Source organism: Glycine max, chromosome 18 (genome assembly GCF_000004515.6).
Source record: "Glycine max cultivar Williams 82 chromosome 18, Glycine_max_v4.0, whole genome shotgun sequence".
NCBI lineage: Eukaryota > Viridiplantae > Streptophyta > Magnoliopsida > Fabales > Fabaceae > Glycine > Glycine max.
The window spans coordinates 11,837,912-11,857,799 of NC_038254.2; the positions used below are offsets into that span (position 1 = coordinate 11,837,912).

Consider the following 19,888-nt stretch of genomic DNA (forward strand, 5'->3'; position numbering starts at 1 on the left):
CTTGAGCTACAAAAGTGAATTTGAGATGATCTCAACTATGCTTTCAAGTGAAAAGCTTCAAAAGATTTGAAAGAATCCCATTTGTTGATGAAGTTAGTACTTGCCTCTGAAGATCTTAATTTTATCATGTTGCAAAGACATTAAGAAGGCCTTACTCAGAAGATCTATCAAAGGATACACTGAGCAAATAACATTAGAATGAAGTTGTTTTAGAGTCAACATTAGAATGATGTACTTGGGGACTCTGAGAATGAAAACATCACCATGATACTCTAATGATAGACCAAAATCAAAGCAAGATAGATTTTGAGATGACTACATTAGAATGATGTATTGAAGTCAAGATCATGCAATATCTATGCTTCAAAATGAAACTACATTAGAGTCTATATCAAAATGATGAAGAACTTAACTCTGAAAACTAAACTTCATAATGGTTCAGAATGGCTTAGAAAGCACCTCAAAGACAAAATCAATTCTTCCATATATTGTCACACATATAGAGATAAGAAAATTGAGGTTGAAAGCATTTCATTTTCTATATGTTGCCACACACACTAATGGCACTTCAGAAAATGAATGCTAATTGCATTAGAGATGCACAAGTGGAAAGCCGAGAATGTCTTTGAGAAGATCTGGTGTGAAACAATATAATGAAGACTTAAGGAACTTTGTGAAGTCTGGACCAAGGACAGAATACTAACACAACACCAACAACCTTCACATGTTACCTATGCTGATGTATGCTACTTCATAATGATCTTTGCTATGATGAAGTGTTTGGATTGATGAAGTTGAGTTATCTATAATTTCATATCATGTGATCTTCATCAAAAGGAACCTACATCAGAATAGGTCTTTTCCCAGTAACTTTAGAATGCAATTCTGATATACCTTTAGAAATTGATCATAATTGTTCTTTAGAATGGAGAACTTAAGGGTAAACTCAGACCTGTCAAGTCAAGTACAACTGACACACTTTCAACTTCTGCAAGAAGTTGTTGCAAAGCTAAGGGCCCTACTTCAAATAGCTATTTTCTTGGGGCATTTCAGACTTGAAGCAAGCTTTTGAAGAGAGAGAAGAAGAATCACAACTATCATAATGGCTAGTTTGACATGTGGGTCTATAAAACTATTAGAGGACAACTGTAGAAGTTGAGAGCAAAGCTATGAGACCACCTATGTAGTGCATAAACAAAAATTGCATTCTCTCTACCCTTCATAACCCTTCTATGTGTTGAAAGAAAACAAATGGAGTGAAGTACAACCAAGGTATCAATGAAGATCCAACCTATGAGTTTTGTTTTGCTATAAAATCCCCCTAAATACATTCTCCTTGTATGTAATCTGTATGTATCCCAAATTAACCATGTGGGTTAAGTTTGGTTGTGAGAGAATTGATAGGGAGAACCCAAGGAATGTGGATATCTTAGAGAAAGTCTCCCTAAGATAGTAGCCTGAAGAGGCTAGAGTGAAATAATGCTTGGGTAACTTGAAGAAGTGAAAGAAATATTTGTATATATTGTCTCTCCCATGATCAAGTGGGTGTCATGGTTGAGTGGATTTTGCTACCCAATAGTGTAGAGAATCATTCTGTGTTAAGCCCACCTAAAGAGGTGAAGAATACTTGGATTGTCTCTACCATGGTGTTGTGGTTGAGACGGGTTATCTCCAAGCCAAGACTAAAGGTGGTGTTGTGGTGAAGGAGATGTTGTGAAGTCCAATGGGGTTGTTAGTTGTAAAAACCCAACAAGTTGTTGGTTGTGTTAGTGAAAAGTCTCATCTTAAATGGTAATGACTAGATATAGCCCAAGTTTAAGGTGAACTGGAATAAAAATCTATGTGTTGAATCTCTTTTCCCTTCCACTTTACATTATATTGTTTGTTGTCATATATATTGCATCTGCATTAGAACATTTTGAGCATCAAAATGACATATATCAAAATGCATACATACGAAGGTTTTTATAACAAGCTTAACTATTTTGGTAAATGACATATATGAACTAAATCTTCTTTGTGATAACAAGATCTATTTCAAACTAGTTCAATCATATGCATCAAAGTATGAAAACTTTTAGAAAACATTAAAATGATTTTGTGCATTAAAAGCTTCAAACAATATTTTGAACAATGTCTTTTTGAGTACAACATTCTAAATATTACAGTAAACACAACAACTTTCTAAGTGTTGAATCATCATCACATTATCTATGTTTTCATAACAACTAAGAGATACATTTATCTATGTAATGATCTTCTAAACATGAGCAAATGCACATTGGTATTTAGTTCTCATAATCATCTCAAACATTTAATATTGAGTGTTGTGATTAACCACTTAGAAAGTCGAACTATCTAAGTGTTTAAACCTCTATGTCAAGACTTTCTGAACACCAATGTAATCTTGAGTAAAAGTTTAGAAAGGTTAAAGTTTCAGAAAAAGTCATAATTCAACCCTTCTTATGACGTTTTGTAGTTTTTATCCTTTGTGGTGCTAGCTTGTATATGTGTTAAACTTTTATATCATCACTTTGTGAGTTGATTCACATGTAATATACAAACAATAGATTTGTGAAAGCCTAGATAAGCTTAGTGTTAAAGAATACTTAGGTTGTAGTCTTGGGGATAAGGTTACAATTATGAAGCCAGAAGTGACTTGGAGAATACCTATTATAACTAGGTGTGATTAATAGAACACATTCTGGTTGAAAGGGCACCGAGCGTAAATCAATTGAGTGAACCGATATAATAGGATGTTTTTCTCTGTTTCCCTTATCCTCATGCATCTTACATTGATGAGGTTTTTATCATTTTAGAAAAACATGTATTCCAAAAGTGTTTTTTAAAATTCACATACACATTTCAATCCCTTTCTTGTGTGTTTCTTGTTCTTTCAATTGTGGCTTGAATCTATATGCAAGGGTTTAAGATCATAATTGGGGTATTAAATGTGTCTATATAATGATCATAGTATTTGATTTATCATTGATTAATATCCTAAATTGAAACTTACCAAATAAAAGTATATTGGTCATGTATTTTTTTTATCAGCAAATGAAAATATATTATAAAAGTAGGATACAAGAGATGCCCAAAAGTTATTCATGATACAAATTGTAAAACCCACAAAAGAAAACAAACAAGCAGTGGTTACATTGTATTTAATTGACACATGCTAGTACAAATATTAAGTAACCACAAAACAAATCGGTCATAAAAATACATTCATATCCACTACGTGCAAATTTAAGCCAACACCAGGAAAGAAAAAAAAAAGTCATATTTTGTAGGAGCAGCTCTCTATCAAATTGATAACCCCTAAAGATGCAAGCAATCCTACTTGACCAAATGTATACCAAACTATCACGAACCACAACACCCTCCACCTATAAATTGATATTTAATGCTTTTGTTGATATTTGTAAAATAACAATCAAAATGGGACCATTTTTTTATTGTTGTTAAAATACCGATAAACAAAATAAGATTAGGGAGTATTGTTTAAGAAAATATGAAATCCCTCTAGTTAAACCAATATATATTGGTAAGCAAGTGCCATTAACATGTTAAAAAAATTAAATGGAAACTATTTAAGGAAAAAAAGTATCACATATTGAGAATTAAAAATCTCTATTTTAAGATTTTCTTTAACTAGTTAAAAATTATTTAATAAAATGTGAAAAATATTCTTGATTAATTATTGATTATTTTATGTTGGGCCTTATGACCTGCTCCAATCACACAACGCAGTAGAGGGTTAGTTTTTCTTATTCTAAAAAGACATTTGTTTCGTGGATGGGTTCTATCGTGCGTAAGGAAAACTCAGTTTGGTAGGTGTGAAAGCTAACAAGGTCGTCCGATTTAGGTGTTCGTAATCCAACAATGTATTTTGTGTATGCAAAACCAAAAATATGTGAAGACCACGATGGAAGAATCCACATTAGATCAAATTAAAAATTAAAATTTTTCTTTTCGTCTTTTAGACCTCCGTGGACATATTCTCTCGCATTCTCCCTCGGATGATTTGCGACGCTTTGTCGATATCGAACAAACATAAGAAGGTTTCATTCATCGTTCATATCTTTAAAAGAATGCAAGATAAATTTTTGGAAGTATGAATGTAAGAATATTTATTGTCATATTTGATAGAAGATTATGAAAAGAGATTCTCGGATTTTTTTTTAATTTTAGAAAAATTATATTCTCATGTCTTAAACAATTTTTATTCTTATGACGAGAGGGACGGAAAAGTAATATTCTTCTAGGGATAAGAGAAGTTATTTCTTATCATACCTCCAACTTCTATTTTTTTTTTCTTTACTTGTTTTTATTTAAATTATTTTAAATTTTAAAAATATTAAAATGTAATCGAACAATTAACTTCACTCCATCTTTTTCCCTATTATCGTAATTTTATCGTAAGAAATGGAGGGATCATACTGAAAGAACACTAATTTAAGGAATTCAAAATAAAGAATCCTACTTAAAATTTACATTGAAAACCACTGTAAAAATGTATTAATGATCACACCTTTTAATGAAAATTTCCTATTTAAATTTCTTAGACAAATACTGATCAGTATTCTTGGGATACTAGTAACAAACTTAAAATAAAAATATTTTTATTAGAAGACGAAAACTTGTATTACTCATGATTTTTTTTTATAATTTTTACAATATATATTTTTTTCTTTTAATTCTTTAATCTATACCTAAGGATAATTATTAGCAAGATTCAATTTTTTAACCAATATCCTTAAAACATCCATTAGCATTTGTCTGGGCAAAACATCTTTAGTCACCGTTATAAATGTTCCAAACCTAATGATAGCTAGCTATGCGTACCCTTTATTTTCGGAATATATTGTTAATTTGGCACTAACTGGTTCTCCCATTGTTATTCACTTGCCGATCCCTTTCATATAAAGGGTATACCTCTAGGATATAATGGGCATCTCCTTTTCAAGTTTAGTCTTGACACATGTACATAGACAAGTACAACTTCAAACATTTAAAAGGTTGGGACCTTGCTCGTCTGCAAGACTCACTAATTATTCTCATCATTTGAATGGAGTTGATGTAGTAAAGCCCAATCACACTTCTAGTCTATGGCTACTTCAGTATTATACTCTATTTGAGAAAGAATAATTATTCATGACCTAATATCGAAATTAATGGCACACAAAAAAAAAAAGAGAGAGAAATATAAATATTATAGTTAATAAAAAAAAGAGAAATATAGATATGATAATTAATATGTTGTAATAGAAAAAGAGATGGAAAAAAAAGATGTTGATAGAGAATATTTGATATATATATATATATATATATATATATATATATATATATATATATATATATATATATATATATATATATATATATATATGAATGTTATATGTCATCATTCGTTTGGGAAAATTAATTTAGCTTCACTCAGCTTTTAACAATGGGGATCTAGGGTCTTTTTCCTTTTAGTATTTTTGGTTTTTTCTTATAAAGAAAATAATACTACCTACAATTTTTTTTTACTAAAACATGTGTTTAAAAAATTATAATCATAATTATTATGTATTTTTTTGTGAAAGGAAAAATTAAAACAACGGAGTATTAATTTGGAATAATGTTTAACTTCTAGAAAAACACTAAAAAAAAGTTATCTTATCATTAATTCAAACAAACCTTGTAATATTTGGAATTAATGAAGGTCTAGAACCATCAATTGCTACAATGAATAAACTTTATTCCAAACCCAAAACCATAAAGTTTGCATTAAATTTCGAAGAAACATGATATCCATCTCAAGACATATTAATGAACACATGTAAGAGCCTTAAATGATACAAACTAACAGAAATCTTAAATATAAATGTTCTTAGAGTGAATCAACACACAAAATTAAACTAATTAAGATTACTTAATAATCTATCTTGCTCATCATGGTCTAGGCTTCATTCTTCCTTCATTGGCCATCTTGAAGAGCTGGGCTTGTGCTTCTGCGGCCTTGTTGGAGTTGAGTGAGGCCACAAACCTGTCCCTGACTTGGTTGGTAGTGTAAGGGAACTTGTTGTTCACCATGGAGTTGAGGAAGGAAGCTGTGCCTTCTCTGTAGAGTGCTCCTAGCCCATCAGTTCTTGTGTTGGAAAGTGCTTGTGGCAAGCTCAGGCCAGGACTGAACCCTGGAACAGTAGTACCTGTAACACCAAATGCACTTCCTAGGGTTCCCCACCAGCCAAGGATTCCCCAGATGATTGCAGGATGATTCCTCCAGTAGCTGATGAAGATTAAAGGAAAAGATCCATCAGATTATATGACTTGAACCAATATATATTAAAAAAAATTCTGATTAATTTGTTGAAGTGTATACATGTCGAGAGGAAACAAATGAAATAAAAAGAGATAGAGAAAAAAATTATAGATATGACAAGTAATGTGATGTGATAAATAAAACAAAGAAAAAGATAAATATTAGGGGGAAAAAATGCTAAATATATAGAGTACTGGTATTTCCAGTTATAATTTTCACAATACTTTTTTGATAAGAAGAGAGATCGATAATTAATAAGAATGAAGTGTGAACATATAATAGAGAGAAATATAGAGAAAAAATATTATAAAAATAACATATAATAGCTTATTTTCTATACCTCTCCTTATACCCTTATCATATGTGACACTGCTAATTAAGTGACATGGAAGGAAGAAAAAGAGAAAGAAAGAGCAAAGGTGACTCTGTCAAGAAGTGTTAAAAAAATGTGAGAAATTATTAGGATCGATATATTATATACAACCTTGGTTATTTCATATCACAACTTTCTCTTCGTTTCAGGTCAAAGGCTTTAATTTAGCTCTAAGGATAGTGTAAAATATAGGAACAAAAAAAACATTTTGTGTTACATACTTCAGTGTATATTAGATATATATAGTTGGTAACATTGAACAAAAAGTTATGAAAGTAACTTACTTGCATGTGCCAGTGAAAGGAGATGGGGAAGGAATGAGTGGTGGTGAGGGGATGCTTGGGGTGCCAGGGTCAACTGGAGTAGATGGTGGGCTCACAGTGACAGGTGTTGGAGGGCTACCTCCATAGTATCCACCTGAGGGAGGGTTTGATGGTGTTGATGGAGTTGAGGGTGTTGGATCATGATGTTGTGGGGGTGATGATCCACAGTTTCCACCTGAGGGTGTTGATGGAGTACTTGGACTATTGTGATGTGAGGGTGGAGAGCTCCCATGGCCATGAGATGGAGGACTACTATTGTGTGAGCCTGCAATGAGTGAAGAAAAAACAAAAAGACAATGGATATCATCAAAACACTTGTTTGGAAACTCATTGAGAAGTAAGGAATCATGTCTGTGAAAGTTATAACTATTAGCTTTTTATTAAAGGTCAAAAACCGCATCTGACACGTGTAACCAAACACACTGAATCTTTCATAAACTTGTAAGTTGGTTCATTTCAAACTTCATGCAACGTATGAATAAAAAACTAATAATAGTCTTTTTATAAGTATTTTTACACTACACTTGTTTCTTATAAAAAGGATAAAAGACAGTATTATGTTATGAAAAGTTATATTCACTCATAAAGTTGCTAGGAATGTACACTATTTATGCTTTTTGAATGAATATTGGACTAATGCATGTAGATAACTTCAGTTAGAGGATTACACAGAGAATCGGAGAAACCTGTGGGGGGACTTCCAGCATGTGGATCTGGGGTGTAGTAGTTCTTCTGATCTGCAACAGTGGTGGATATTACAGGAATGACAAGGCTCTGAGAGAGCAATCCAACAAGCATTGCAAACATGGTGAAAGAAGCATGGCTTCTTTTCCTCTCCATTGCTTCTAGCAGCTCAGAACACGAGAGAGAGAGAGAGAAAAGAAGGGTTACTAGAGGATTTTGAAGTGTGATTTGGAGAAGGGAGATAGCGTGGAATATAAAATGGTTCACAGAAGTGAGAAGTAAATATTAGCAGGTGGGAAGAGTGTATGGTTAGTTGATGTCTTGCAGGGTGCATTTACTCTTGGTATTAATTCACTACTTCTTGTAATAAAGCCTGAAATTTTCTGATAAAACCTTGAGCACATAACTAGATCGATCAATTTAGTTGAACCTGTCTAATGTATCCAAAATCCAAATCCTCTCCCTTCAAACTCGTTTTTTTTTTTTTTTTTATCAAAATTAAGCTTAAGCAACTTGTGTGCAAATGTAGTACTAATTGAAGGTACACAACATTTTCTTAGCATATGTTTACTCTAAAGAAGTTTAGGATATAGAAACCTTATTTAGCATTACAGTATTGTCTCCTTCAATATATTAATTAGGGAAGTTCCCTTGAATATATGATATCATTTGAAAGTGAAATCTACAACACATTAACCCCACATTTGTGGGAGCATGCATGATCGATATAGACATATACCCCCTAGGTATAAATGAATATATCAATATACATAATGTTACTCTGAGAAACAGTTGTGGTTGATTTTAACAGGCTGTGGCTATCAATACATTGTATGTAAATATGCTTTTCTGTATTCATAAATAGACATTCAGAAGGTGATGCTGTATAAAATGTTATAGTACATATAAACATGGAAGATTGAGTGCACCTGATAGAGAGTAATTTAATCTGATTTACCAATTAGCAATTTCCAACCCACCTTGGTTCCTACAAATTTAAAAAAAAAAAAAAAAAAGTAGAAGGGGAAAACTTTAATTACTATGGCTTGGAAACAGCTAGCGAAGTTCATAGGTTACTTTTCAGTTGTGTAGGCTACTGTGGCCAATATACGTACACCAAATTTCTACCATTGTTTGTGTGTGTGGTTCGGGTCAACTGCCATAGATTTTGAGTCTTACATTAAATGGGACTGGCCAACATTATTTTGTCTGAAGTATGGTGATCAATTATATTGGATTTGTGTATTCCACTCATGCAGCAAAACGTTAGTACACACACGTTAACACGTATATTTCATAGGCTTGCTATTTTAGTAAAAGTTTAATTACCTTTTGGTAAATTTAGTTGCAATTTAGTTCTTATAGTTTAAAATATATCTTATTTTGATTCCAATAATTACAAACTCACAATATTTTTCTAATCCTTTTGGTTCTCGATGTCTAAAGTCGCCTAATGCAAATATTCATATGTTTCAAAATGGTTACAAATCTAGAATTGATGATATAAAACCGTCAACAAAACAAACTCAAACGCTGATCGAAGGGTCGGCCCAACACCAATAAGATTCTCAATTCGTTCATGAAAGTTATCACGTGTGGTTCTACTATGGCCATGGTGGATGGCACAACAAAGCTTTTTTTATTATTATTAGATATGGTTAAAAACTACCAAAAATCCCTTTTCAGCAGTTTTACATTATTAGATCTGGTTTTGTAACAATTTTAAAAGATTTAGATGTAACTGAACTAGACAATTTTAGAGAGCGAGGACCAAAAAAATTATAAAAAAAATTACAGCTATAATGACTAAAATGAAATATTAAATACTTATGTATTTTTTCCTTGGAATAATTTATATTTCTATTCATTAACATTCTTTCCTTATGCATATATCTAGATAAATATTGTTTGGTTTAAACTAAAAGTTGACTAAGAATGACTGTGTATCTGAATTGTGGTAAATCTTTATATATATATATATATATATATATATATATATATATATATATATATATATATATATATATATATATATATATCCGGAAGAAATTCACCTAAAAACCACAAACTTAAACTTTTTTTTTTCAGTGCCTATAAAATCTTCCGTATATTTTATGTAATTATCATGTTTTAATAGCAGACTAATTTAGATGTGGAAAAAAGTGCTACGCATTATTTATATGTTATATTTCGTGCAAAGGCAGGACAGTGGCAAGTGCAAAGTCAATGAGGCAGTTGCTCGAGGTTCTGAATTATTTAAAGTCGTAAAAAATTATATTATTTTAAAAAAAATACTTGTTTTAATTTAAATTATAGCTGATAAATCTTAATATGATATGATACATCATTTATTATTATTTTCATTAGTAAGACTAAGCAGTTATAATAATTGGACAATTGAAAATTTTGGATGGGAATTAATTGAAAAAATATTTTTTTAATCTTGAAATATATTGTATAATAAAAATGAAGATCTTAATTAATTATTAAAAATAGAGATATTGCAAAAACTACAAACTAACAAACTATAGCACGATTTTAATATATTTTTAATGGAATTTATAATTAAATATGATTTTTTTTATTAATTCTTTAACTACTCTACTACTTTCTAAGTTTTTGCCAGATAGTATTCGTACGAGAATGAAGCATTTGGCATATGGGTGGAAAAGAGGGCCCCAAACACTGAAATTACAAGTGAGTGAGTAATTCCAAAATAAATGACATTGACAGAAGGTAGGTGAGGTTGCACAAAAATGTTGCAATAGAATTGAATGTGGGTAGGAACCTTGCATTGACTAAGGCTTTTATAATTTATTGGTTTAGATTTTATTTTTTTATTCTTTTGTAAGGAAGAAAAAAAGTAGAAAACAGTGTGGCTATGAGCTGTAGCATAGAGGCATGACACGGTTATATGAATGAATAGTTCAGAGACCATCTATGAGAAAGTAAAATGGTAGCAGTATTTGTAGGAAATATTGGAAAGACACTCCTGTTATTCTGACTGTTTTGTTGAAGATGTTTCAATGACTACTTGTGGGATCCTCTTTTGGATTTTGTAATATTAAATAAACTGTTGCATTCAATTTATAGGTATATTAGATTAAAAAAAACTATTAATACATGCATGCGTGTTTTCATTACTGCAAAATAGTCTTTCTACGACACATATTCTAAGGTGGTTATTAAAAATCGTCTTAGAATGTGTCATGATGACATTTTTGTAATTAAGTATAATTTTTTTTTGTTTTTACATTGCACATTCTAAGACAGTTATTAATAACGGCCTTAGAATATGTCACGGTGGTATATTTGTAATTATGTTAAGTTAAACAAAGACGGGTGTTGGTCAAAGACCGTCGTCATCTTTAGTACCCTATTTTATCGTCTGTGTCGCGTGCACTTTGGTTCAATTGTCCCGTGTTCAGATCGACCTGCTAGCTTGTTCTCCCGTACGTACGTGTTGTTCGTGTAACTTTAAGCTCGTGCCCCCTGTGTTCAGACCTCAGTCCACGGTGTCGTGCGCCGCCGACCATCATCACCCAGCTGGTAAGTTTTAGTCCGGTGCCCTATTTTGTGTCATTTTTGTTTTTTAGTCACTCACACCGATAGCTTGGTTTTTGTTTAGGCATTTTAAAGAAGCATGGACTAACTTCACGCACTTGGTTTTTGTTTTTAGTCAATCCCCATTCTTAGAATAGTGGTTTTTGTTTGCGCATTCTAAAGAAGCATTGGACATGTAAATGTCCGATGAAAGCATCCTTAGTGAACCCATGAAAGTAAACCACATGTGACCCAATCCCTATTTTTCCTTCGTTTGAATCGAAAAAACTAACATTGTAGGTGTTCCTCCTGTCAGTCTCCTAAGATTAGACCAACTTCATCTCACGAGTCGTTTGGGAAGAAAAATTTGAAGCAGTTACAACATAATGACTTATGGTTGCCTCTGAGAAGAAAAATTGATTAAAACAAAAACCCAATTTTTTTGTGGGTTATATGTTTATTGTTTACTTTGTTGTTTTAATTTGGGTGAAAAGTAGGCACCGATAACAAAGATTTATAGATCTTTATAGCATCACATTCAGTCTTTTTTTGACATCTGCAGACAATTTCTATCTGTATTACGAGTTGAATCTCCAAGGGATAGACGTCATCAATTTCCCAGCATTGGTCAGTACTCCAACAGGGTATTCCACTACTATGGGTGTACATATTTGAACCCCATTACTATGGTATCTATCAATTTTTTCCCAACAATGTTACATGTTGTTTCGACAAGAATTTTATATGCATGGTTTGCTAAAACTGCTTTCGCCAAGTTCATTATTAACCCAAAAAACGTTAAAAGCTTATCAGTTTGCCTTGCTATCTGCATTAAATTAAATGTAATTAAACTTTGTTATTGTTATCTGAAATCCATAAATAGAAAACACAACACAGTACGACATTAATTTATGGTAGTGTTTGATATTTCTAGTTTCTATGAGTATACTTTTCTTCGGCATTATGGGATGTGTTAAAGACTTGCCTTGCGAATTTCTCAACTCCTCAGGAGATACATGATTTTTACAGTACTGCTTTAAAGACAAAGACAACAACACTGAAGTAAGCATGTTGAAGTTTCAAAATATATGTTGTTGCAGTGCCATGCTTACTGTATCAGATAGAAGTTACTTAGCTATAATAATGGATTTTCTTTGGTTTCATGAATTGTTTACCAACTCATTGACTTTGTTGAGTGGATGACAATCACATTTGTTTAGGCATTATTTTGCAAGTCTGCAAGTTGAAACAACATTTATTCCGTAGGACTACAGGTCTGATCTCATGTTACAATAATCATGTGGCTATTTTTTGGGATGTACCTGCTTCAGATAAAATGTTGTATGCTTATGGAAGGTTAAAGGTACTCGAAAAGGCTTAATGACAGGCAAATCACCGCTTTGTTGAAAGTTACATGCCAGCGTCTTATTGAGAGGGAGTGTGATATCATGGAGTTCAGAAGAATGTTGTTTGGCCATTTATTTATCCATCTATTTGCACTGTTCAGACAACAGACCACAAAGCATACCACGAAGATCCTTTGCACAAAATGGGTGTGGTCTGAAAAGTATAACCTTTTAACCCATGGAGGTGCAACATATTCAATCGATTAACCTGCGTATTGTCAATTTTTTAAACAAATGGTAGCTAGGTATTTCAGTTTTGTTAAGTATTGGTCTTTGGTTCTTTATTTGGCCTTTGGTCCTTCATTTGGCTTTCTATATTTGGAGTTTGTATTTCAGTTGGCCTCCTATTGGTCTTTGGTCCTTCATTTGGCCTTTGGTCCTTAATTTGGTCATCAGCATTGTTAAACAAATAGTAGGTATTTCAGTTTTGTTAAGTATTGGTCTTTGCTCCTTCATTTGGCCTCCTATATTTGGAGTTTGTTTCCATTATGACACAATGATCATACTGTCTATGTTATATCAAATGCTGGGTCTATGCCAACTGCATCTTTGACTGCCCCAAAATGATACCAAATGATTGAATGACATAATAAAAAGTTTTATCAATACTATTGTGTTTCAACTTATCATACATTTTGAACTGTTGTTTGGTTTATTTATTTTTCCTTTTACTCTCAGGGATTCAAGTGAAACCTGACAGGCCATGTCCTTATCATGCTGACAATGTACGAGGGAAGCTTCATGTTACTCAGGTTCTTCATTCATATACTCAACTCCTTTTCCTTTTTTTATTCATAGAACCTGATGTTCTTGGATTTCTATTATGCAACAAACAAATTATCAAAGAATACCTAGCTACCATTTGTTTAAAAAATTGATGATTTACATGTGAGATGAAGTTGGTCTAATCTTAGGAGACTGACAGGAGGAACACCTACAATGTTAGTTTTTTCGATTCAAACGAAGGAAAAATGGGGATTGGGTCACATGTGGTTTACTTTCATAGGTTCACTAAGGATGCTTTCATCGAACATTTACATGTCCAATGCTTCTTTAGAATGCGCAAACAAAAACCATTATTCTAAGAATGGGGATTGACTAAAAACAAAAACCAAGTGTGCGAAGTAAGTCCATGCTTCTTTAAAATGCCTAAACAAAAACCAAGCTATCGATGTGAGTGACTAAAAAACAAAAATGACACAAAATAAGGCACCGGACTAAAACTTACTAGCTGGGTGATGATGGTCGAAGGCGCGACACCGTGGACTGAGGTCTGAACACAGGGGGCACGAGCTTAAAGTTACACGAACAACACGTATGTACAGGAGAACTAGCTAGCAGGTGATGTGATCCTGACTAGGAGCGGATAGCTTGACCAGGCTACGGAGATTTTGGATGATGCCACTTCCAGTGAAGGAAGATAAGTCAGGGTAGACGCCACAAGAATTACCTTGATAAGTCTGAGATTGGTTCAACAAGGAACCCAGAGAGAAGCTTTCACCAAATTTTATGAAAAAATCAAAAGTTTTTTTATTGAAAACAAAAACCAATACTTATAGTGTATCTGAACAAAAGGATAAAAATAGACATGGGCCTTCAAAATAGTTTGGGCCAAAAAAATTATAAATAAAAAATATAACATATTTATTATGGGTCTTCAAAACAATTAATAGTCTTGATAGTGTCTCTGTCTCTGGGCTTTCATCCTTCTCCACTCGGGGTCTTCGTCCTTCTCCACTTGGGTCTTTAGCTTGTATTTGACCAGTTTCAGGATTCTCATCAGCAGGTCTATCTAAACACGGTACAATTGAACCAAAGCAAGTGCGGCACAGACGATAAATTAGGATACTAGAAACGACGACGGTCTTTGACCAACACCCGTCTTTGTTTAACTTAACATAATTACAAATATGCCACCGTGGCACATTCTAAGATAATTATTAATAGCCGTCTTAGAATGCGTAGCGTAAAAACAAAAAAAAAATTACACTTAATTACAAAAATGTCATCGTGACACATTCTAAAATGGTTATTAATAACCGCCTTAAAATGTGTGTGGTAGAAAGACTATTTTACAGTGAATTCCATTAAATATTGTAAAAAAAAAACTTTTTGCTCATAATTAATTATATATACTATTTGACGCGAGCAAAATTATCTTTCATAGAGGATGAATTATATGTGTTTTATATAGAAAAAAAAATATTAATTTACTAATATGTGATACAGTACAATACTACAATTAATGGTTACGTTTGTTATAAAAAAAAATTTGTGAGTAAAATAAAAGAAAAAAAAAACTAATTTTAATTAAAAATTATAATATTTACTTCTTTTTTTTAGATTTGGATTGAATCCAAGAGTGTCCTCACAACTGAAAGTTACAGGATTAATTCCTGATCAAGAATAAGTAAGTGTCAGATAAGAAACAACTTTTCTATTTACATATGTAATAATATTGTAAATTTTGTTTATCAAACTATAGAATTGTTTGATAAAATTAAGTGTGACATTATTAATAAATATAAAATAATATATTTATATTATTATAAAAGAATAAAAAAACACAATCCTACATCATCCAGATAATAACGTATTTAAGTCTAAAAACTATATAAACATATGAACGTGCATAGTATAATGATGCCCATTTAAAGCTACCTTTTCTTCAGTAAAGCATGCTCATGCGAAATATCAACACACATTTGCACATCATAGAAGAGATCATTGGGCCTAAGCCACTAATAATAATTACAAATACCTGAAGCTCATTTGTATAGGTAAAAACTAAAAACACTTTCAAATGATTTTGACACCCTTTCTCTCTCTTTCTTCTGCCAAAAGTCAAACAAAATGTTGGAGTCCCTCTTTTACAAAATCTATCATATTAAAAGGGTTTTCTCTTTATTTTTTTTTCTTTTTCTTAATTATGGATTTATGTTGGATTTATAATATATTTTTCGGTTCATTTATGACCATGAATATAACTAGATCCACAGTCGGAGGTTATGGTGGGCCCTATATTTTCTTTAAATTATTTATTTTTATAATATTTTTTTATATTGAGTTTTCCTATTGCTTTTAACATTGTATTGAGAATTAGTTAGTCTCAGTGCTCATTAAAAAAAATCTAGTCTTGGCATAATCTTAATTAGTTATTTAACCCGTGACCATATATACCACAATTAATTAATAAAATTATACAATAAAACATAACAAGCCTATTGGAACTTCATATTTTTCCTTATTATTGCCTTGCATTATACCATTGAGGATATTAATTTAAGAAAAGAATGTCAATGTATACATATAATGAGGATCATAAAATGAGTTGAATCCATTTGGGTAGTCCATCTAACCCGTTAAACAAGTTGAGTTGGGTTGAAATATTTTTAAACCACTTTAAAACGAGTTCAAAAACTGGCTTTTTAAGCAGGTTGAAGACTAGTTAGGTTGGGTCAATCCGTTGGATTGTTCTTCGATCATTTTTAAGAAAAATCTTGTATTTATTTTAATCCACCAAAAATTATTTATGGCTATAGATTTATTAATGTTTGTAGTTTTGGATTTTTATGGTATTAGTATATGTATTTGATGTTTTATATATTTGGATGTTTTGAACGACTAATTAAGGTTATTATGATTATGTTAGGATAATTTGTTTTTTATATTTATATTTATTTGGTGCCATGGCTCATCCTTTTTTTATTACATTGGGTAACCAACTCAAACAACAATTTACCTTGGATTGGTATGGGTTGAAATTTCTAACCCATTTTCAAAATGGTTTCTACCTAATCTAGTCCATTTTAGCGGTTTACATGTGGCACATTGCAAGAGACCTACTTGTATGTAGATATCTTATTTTATCTAGTACTATTATATTACTACATTATGTTTAACGTGTGTAAATACTAAATAGAGACTATATAGATGAAACAGAAAAGTATATGATCTTTATGTATTAGTTATCTTGATTTTTAAATACCTCGATTAGTACCATGATTGATTTCATACTTAATTGTCTTGATTGTGTTAATATCTTAATTTCTTAAATGTAACGTGATAAAATAATTAAATAATGTACGTATAAGTTTGTAGATAAAAAATGATGTTAATAATTATAGTGTCTCAATTGTTTGAATATAATTTGAATTAAAAAAATGTATAAAAAAAATTAAAAGCCAAACTAAACAAAACAATTGAATTTAGAATGTAAAGATGAATAGTATAGTAAAAACGTACAATTTGGACAATTCAATTTTCGAAAAATCGTCTTAAAACAAGAAAAGGCATAGCATGCATGCAAAAGCAAAATCTTACTAAATTACATATCATATTACTCCATGTTTAGCATTTCTATCTTAAGAAGTCACCCATGTTGAGCTTTGACTTTTTTCCCAACGTCAAATGTGAAGAACCAATTATGCGAAGATCTCAAACATTCTTGCCATCAAAACCACCTTTTCTTGCCTCTCTCTCTCTTCCCCCCTTTAAAAAACCATAATTATCTACTCAACATTTTGAATTGCAGTTTTTTTAACTGCAATTACGACAACCACATTGGGGTTAAGGCATAGTCATTTCAACCTGTGTTTGACAACTCCATATTTTGCCGTAATTGTCCCAACCTTGTTTTGAAATGAAACTGCGATTTAAATACACCTAGGGTTTCTAATACGTGCATTCACAACACAAAATTGAAAATGGCTTCTTCACGTTTTAGTTCCATTTTCCTTCTTTCTATCATCTTGACCATAAGCAAATTTGCATTGGGTGGGAATTTCTACGAAGATTTTGACAATCTCTTTGGAGATGTAAGGGTTGACATAAAAGATGAAGGCCAAAGCATGACCCTAACAATGGATGAATATTCTGGCTCAGGCATTGTATCAAAGAATGAGTATTTGTTTGGAAGATTCGACATGAAAATCAAGCTTGTACCAGGAAACTCTGCAGGAACTGTCACAGCATTTTATGTATGTCTTGTCCCAGACTCATTATTAATCTTTTCTTCATCTTTATAGCATTATAAATCATGAAAAATAAGAATAATTAATCTCGACCAGAAAATTATATTTGCTAATCAAACATTTTTTCATCAGGTGAACTTTTTTTTATATATATAATAACCACACAGATTGTGGAAAAGTTATTGATATGTGTTTCATGCACAGCTAAGCTCTCAAGGATCAAACCATGATGAGATAGATATAGAGTTCTTGGGCAACTTGACTGGTGATCCTTATTTGCTCTCAACCAATGTATATGCCGATGGTGTTGGGGGTCGTGAGATGCAGTACTATTTGTGGTTCGACCCAACAGAGGACTTCCACACGTATTCCATAGATTGGAACCCTGATCGCATAATGTAAGTAACAAAATATGTATATATATAGTTAGATATAGGTTTACAAATATTTTTGGTAGTTAGTCCTTTTTTATTTTTATCAGTTTAATTTTTAATTTTTAATTTTAATCCTTGTAAATTTTTAATTTTTTTATTTATGATTCTCATAAGTTCATGTTTACAGATACTGAAATTAAAAAAATATAAATTTACAGAAACTAAAAATAAATAAAATATATTACAGATACTAAAATTGAAAAAACAAATTTATAAAAAATAAACTTACAAGAATTAAAAATAAAAAATATTAATTTCTAGGACTATAAACATATTTCAGCCTTAGATATATGCAACTACTTACTCATCAAAAGGGTTGTTTTTAAATGCATCCAAAAGGGCTAACTACACTAATTTCTCTTGAGATTAATGTTAATTACATTCAAACATTTTAATTGAAACATGCATATATATATATATATATATATATATATATATATATATATATATATATATATATATATATATATAATCAACTAATTAAAAATTAGATATATATTACTTTTAAAGTAATTATTAAAAAAATCAACAATCTTACCGTATATAACAATAAATCATAACAATGTGAGCACATTGTGATTAAATGCTTAATGCTAACCTTAAGAGGGACAAATATTTATGTAATTAACTTGTTCAAAATCATGTGTATTAGATCTCAAATTTACCTATATATGTTTCATTTGATTTCAGAATCTTGGTGGATGACATTCCCATCAGAGTTATGCTCAATAGGCAAACCATTGGTGTTCCTTTCCCTACAAGCCAACCCATGAGGCTTTACACTACCCTTTGGAATGGAGACTCTTGGGCAACAAGATGGGGGGCAGTGAAGCTTGATTTGTCAAATGCTCCATTCATTGCAGGCTTCAAACATTTCAATGCTAATGCTTGCATTGCAAAGGAAGGTGGTGCAAGTTGCAAGGGGTTCAATCGTGGCATATTTAGAGATCTTGATCAAGAAAGCAAGAAAAAAATGCGAAAGGTCCAATCAAAATGGATAGTTTATGATTATTGTCGGGATTTAAGACGTTATGCTCATGGTCTCCCATTTGAATGCCGCAAGGAGAATCTATTAGATCAATCCAAATAGTAATTGCATTAATCATGCATTTTGCACCTTCGTTTAATTTGTTCAATTCAAATTATGGAATGATTTCCTAAAAGCTGAATTGACTATGACAGTAGATGTAATTGTTATGTTATATAATGTGTATTTGAATTGCCGTGAAAGTTTGTTATTCTATTAAAGGGGATGAATTTGAAGTTTTGGCCTATTATCCCTTTTGATAGAAATATGTCTTCGGAAGTGATTGTCTATTCAATGTTTTTTATTTTACTTTTTTTTTAAGATCTTTAATAAAATTAGTTGAAGAGTTAGTTAAAAATTAAAAAGTGAACTGATAACTCAAAGTTAAAAAATTATCTTATACAAATAATTAGTAAAATTATATATTTACGTTTTAAAAATATTAATTCAAGTAATGTTTCCAAAAATATTAAGAAATTAAAAAAAATATTTATTAAATTGTCAAAAAAAAATTAAATAGTAAAAGTAATAATAATTAATTAGAATGTCTTGTCAAACACACTTTTATACGTTATTTAAACATAATTAAATTTTGTTTGGCTAATTAATGGCATTAACTTTTTTTTCGTTCAATATTGTTTCTTTTGAAATGAAGTGCATACAAAATTGATACTTGAATTTGTATATTGCTTCAATATATTAGCTATTGAATAAATAAAATATTATTCCCTTTAAGAGAATGACACGCAAATTTAAGAATGCAATCATATAATATATATTATCATCTATAAAATTATTTTTTAAGTTTCTAATGT

The 19,888-nt window shown here is 31.2% G+C and overlaps 2 protein-coding genes across 3 annotated transcripts; one reads left to right on the forward strand and one right to left on the reverse strand.

Annotated features, from left to right (window-relative positions):
* Positions 1-5,725: 5,725 nt before the first annotated feature.
* LOC100810866 (uncharacterized) lies at positions 5,726-7,924 on the reverse strand. Of its 2 annotated transcripts, none has more exons than XM_006601774.4 (3): positions 7,693-7,924; positions 6,968-7,271; positions 5,726-6,277 (listed from the first exon to the last, which is right to left on the reverse strand). In XM_006601774.4, exons 1-3 carry the CDS (start codon positions 7,844-7,846, stop codon positions 5,941-5,943), a joined length of 795 nt encoding a protein of 264 aa, XP_006601837.1. In that variant the 5' UTR covers positions 7,847-7,924; the 3' UTR covers positions 5,726-5,940. The 2 variants fall into 2 exon arrangements, with proteins under 2 accessions (XP_006601837.1, NP_001240242.1); NM_001253313.2 differs by having other exon boundaries at positions 7,675-7,915.
* A 9,203-nt stretch (positions 7,925-17,127) lies between these two features.
* On the forward strand, positions 17,128-19,411 carry LOC100799528 (probable xyloglucan endotransglucosylase/hydrolase protein 25). Its single transcript, XM_003553074.4, has 3 exons — positions 17,128-17,618; positions 17,817-18,010; positions 18,737-19,411. The coding sequence occupies exons 1-3, from the start codon at positions 17,346-17,348 to the stop codon at positions 19,134-19,136; spliced, it is 867 nt and encodes a 288-aa protein (XP_003553122.1). The 5' UTR covers positions 17,128-17,345; the 3' UTR covers positions 19,137-19,411.
* Positions 19,412-19,888: the final 477 nt, after the last annotated feature.

Excerpts from the sequence above, each read along its gene's own strand:
- LOC100810866 (NM_001253313.2), bottom strand. The coding sequence starts at position 7,846 with ATGGAGAGGAAAAGAAGCCATGCTTCTTTCACCATGTTTGCAATGCTT. Across the intron at positions 7,272-7,674 it reads AGGTTTCTCCGATTCTCTGT|GCTCACACAATAGTAGTCCT; the intron begins GTAATCCTCTAA and ends CACTCATTGCAG. Across the intron at positions 6,278-6,967 it reads CCTTTCACTGGCACATGCAA|CTACTGGAGGAATCATCCTG; the intron begins GTAAGTTACTTT and ends AATCTTCATCAG.
- LOC100799528 (XM_003553074.4), top strand. The coding sequence starts at position 17,346 with ATGGCTTCTTCACGTTTTAGTTCCATTTTCCTTCTTTCTATCATCTTG. Across the intron at positions 17,619-17,816 it reads GAACTGTCACAGCATTTTAT|CTAAGCTCTCAAGGATCAAA; the intron begins GTATGTCTTGTC and ends TTTCATGCACAG. Across the intron at positions 18,011-18,736 it reads TGGAACCCTGATCGCATAAT|AATCTTGGTGGATGACATTC; the intron begins GTAAGTAACAAA and ends ATTTGATTTCAG.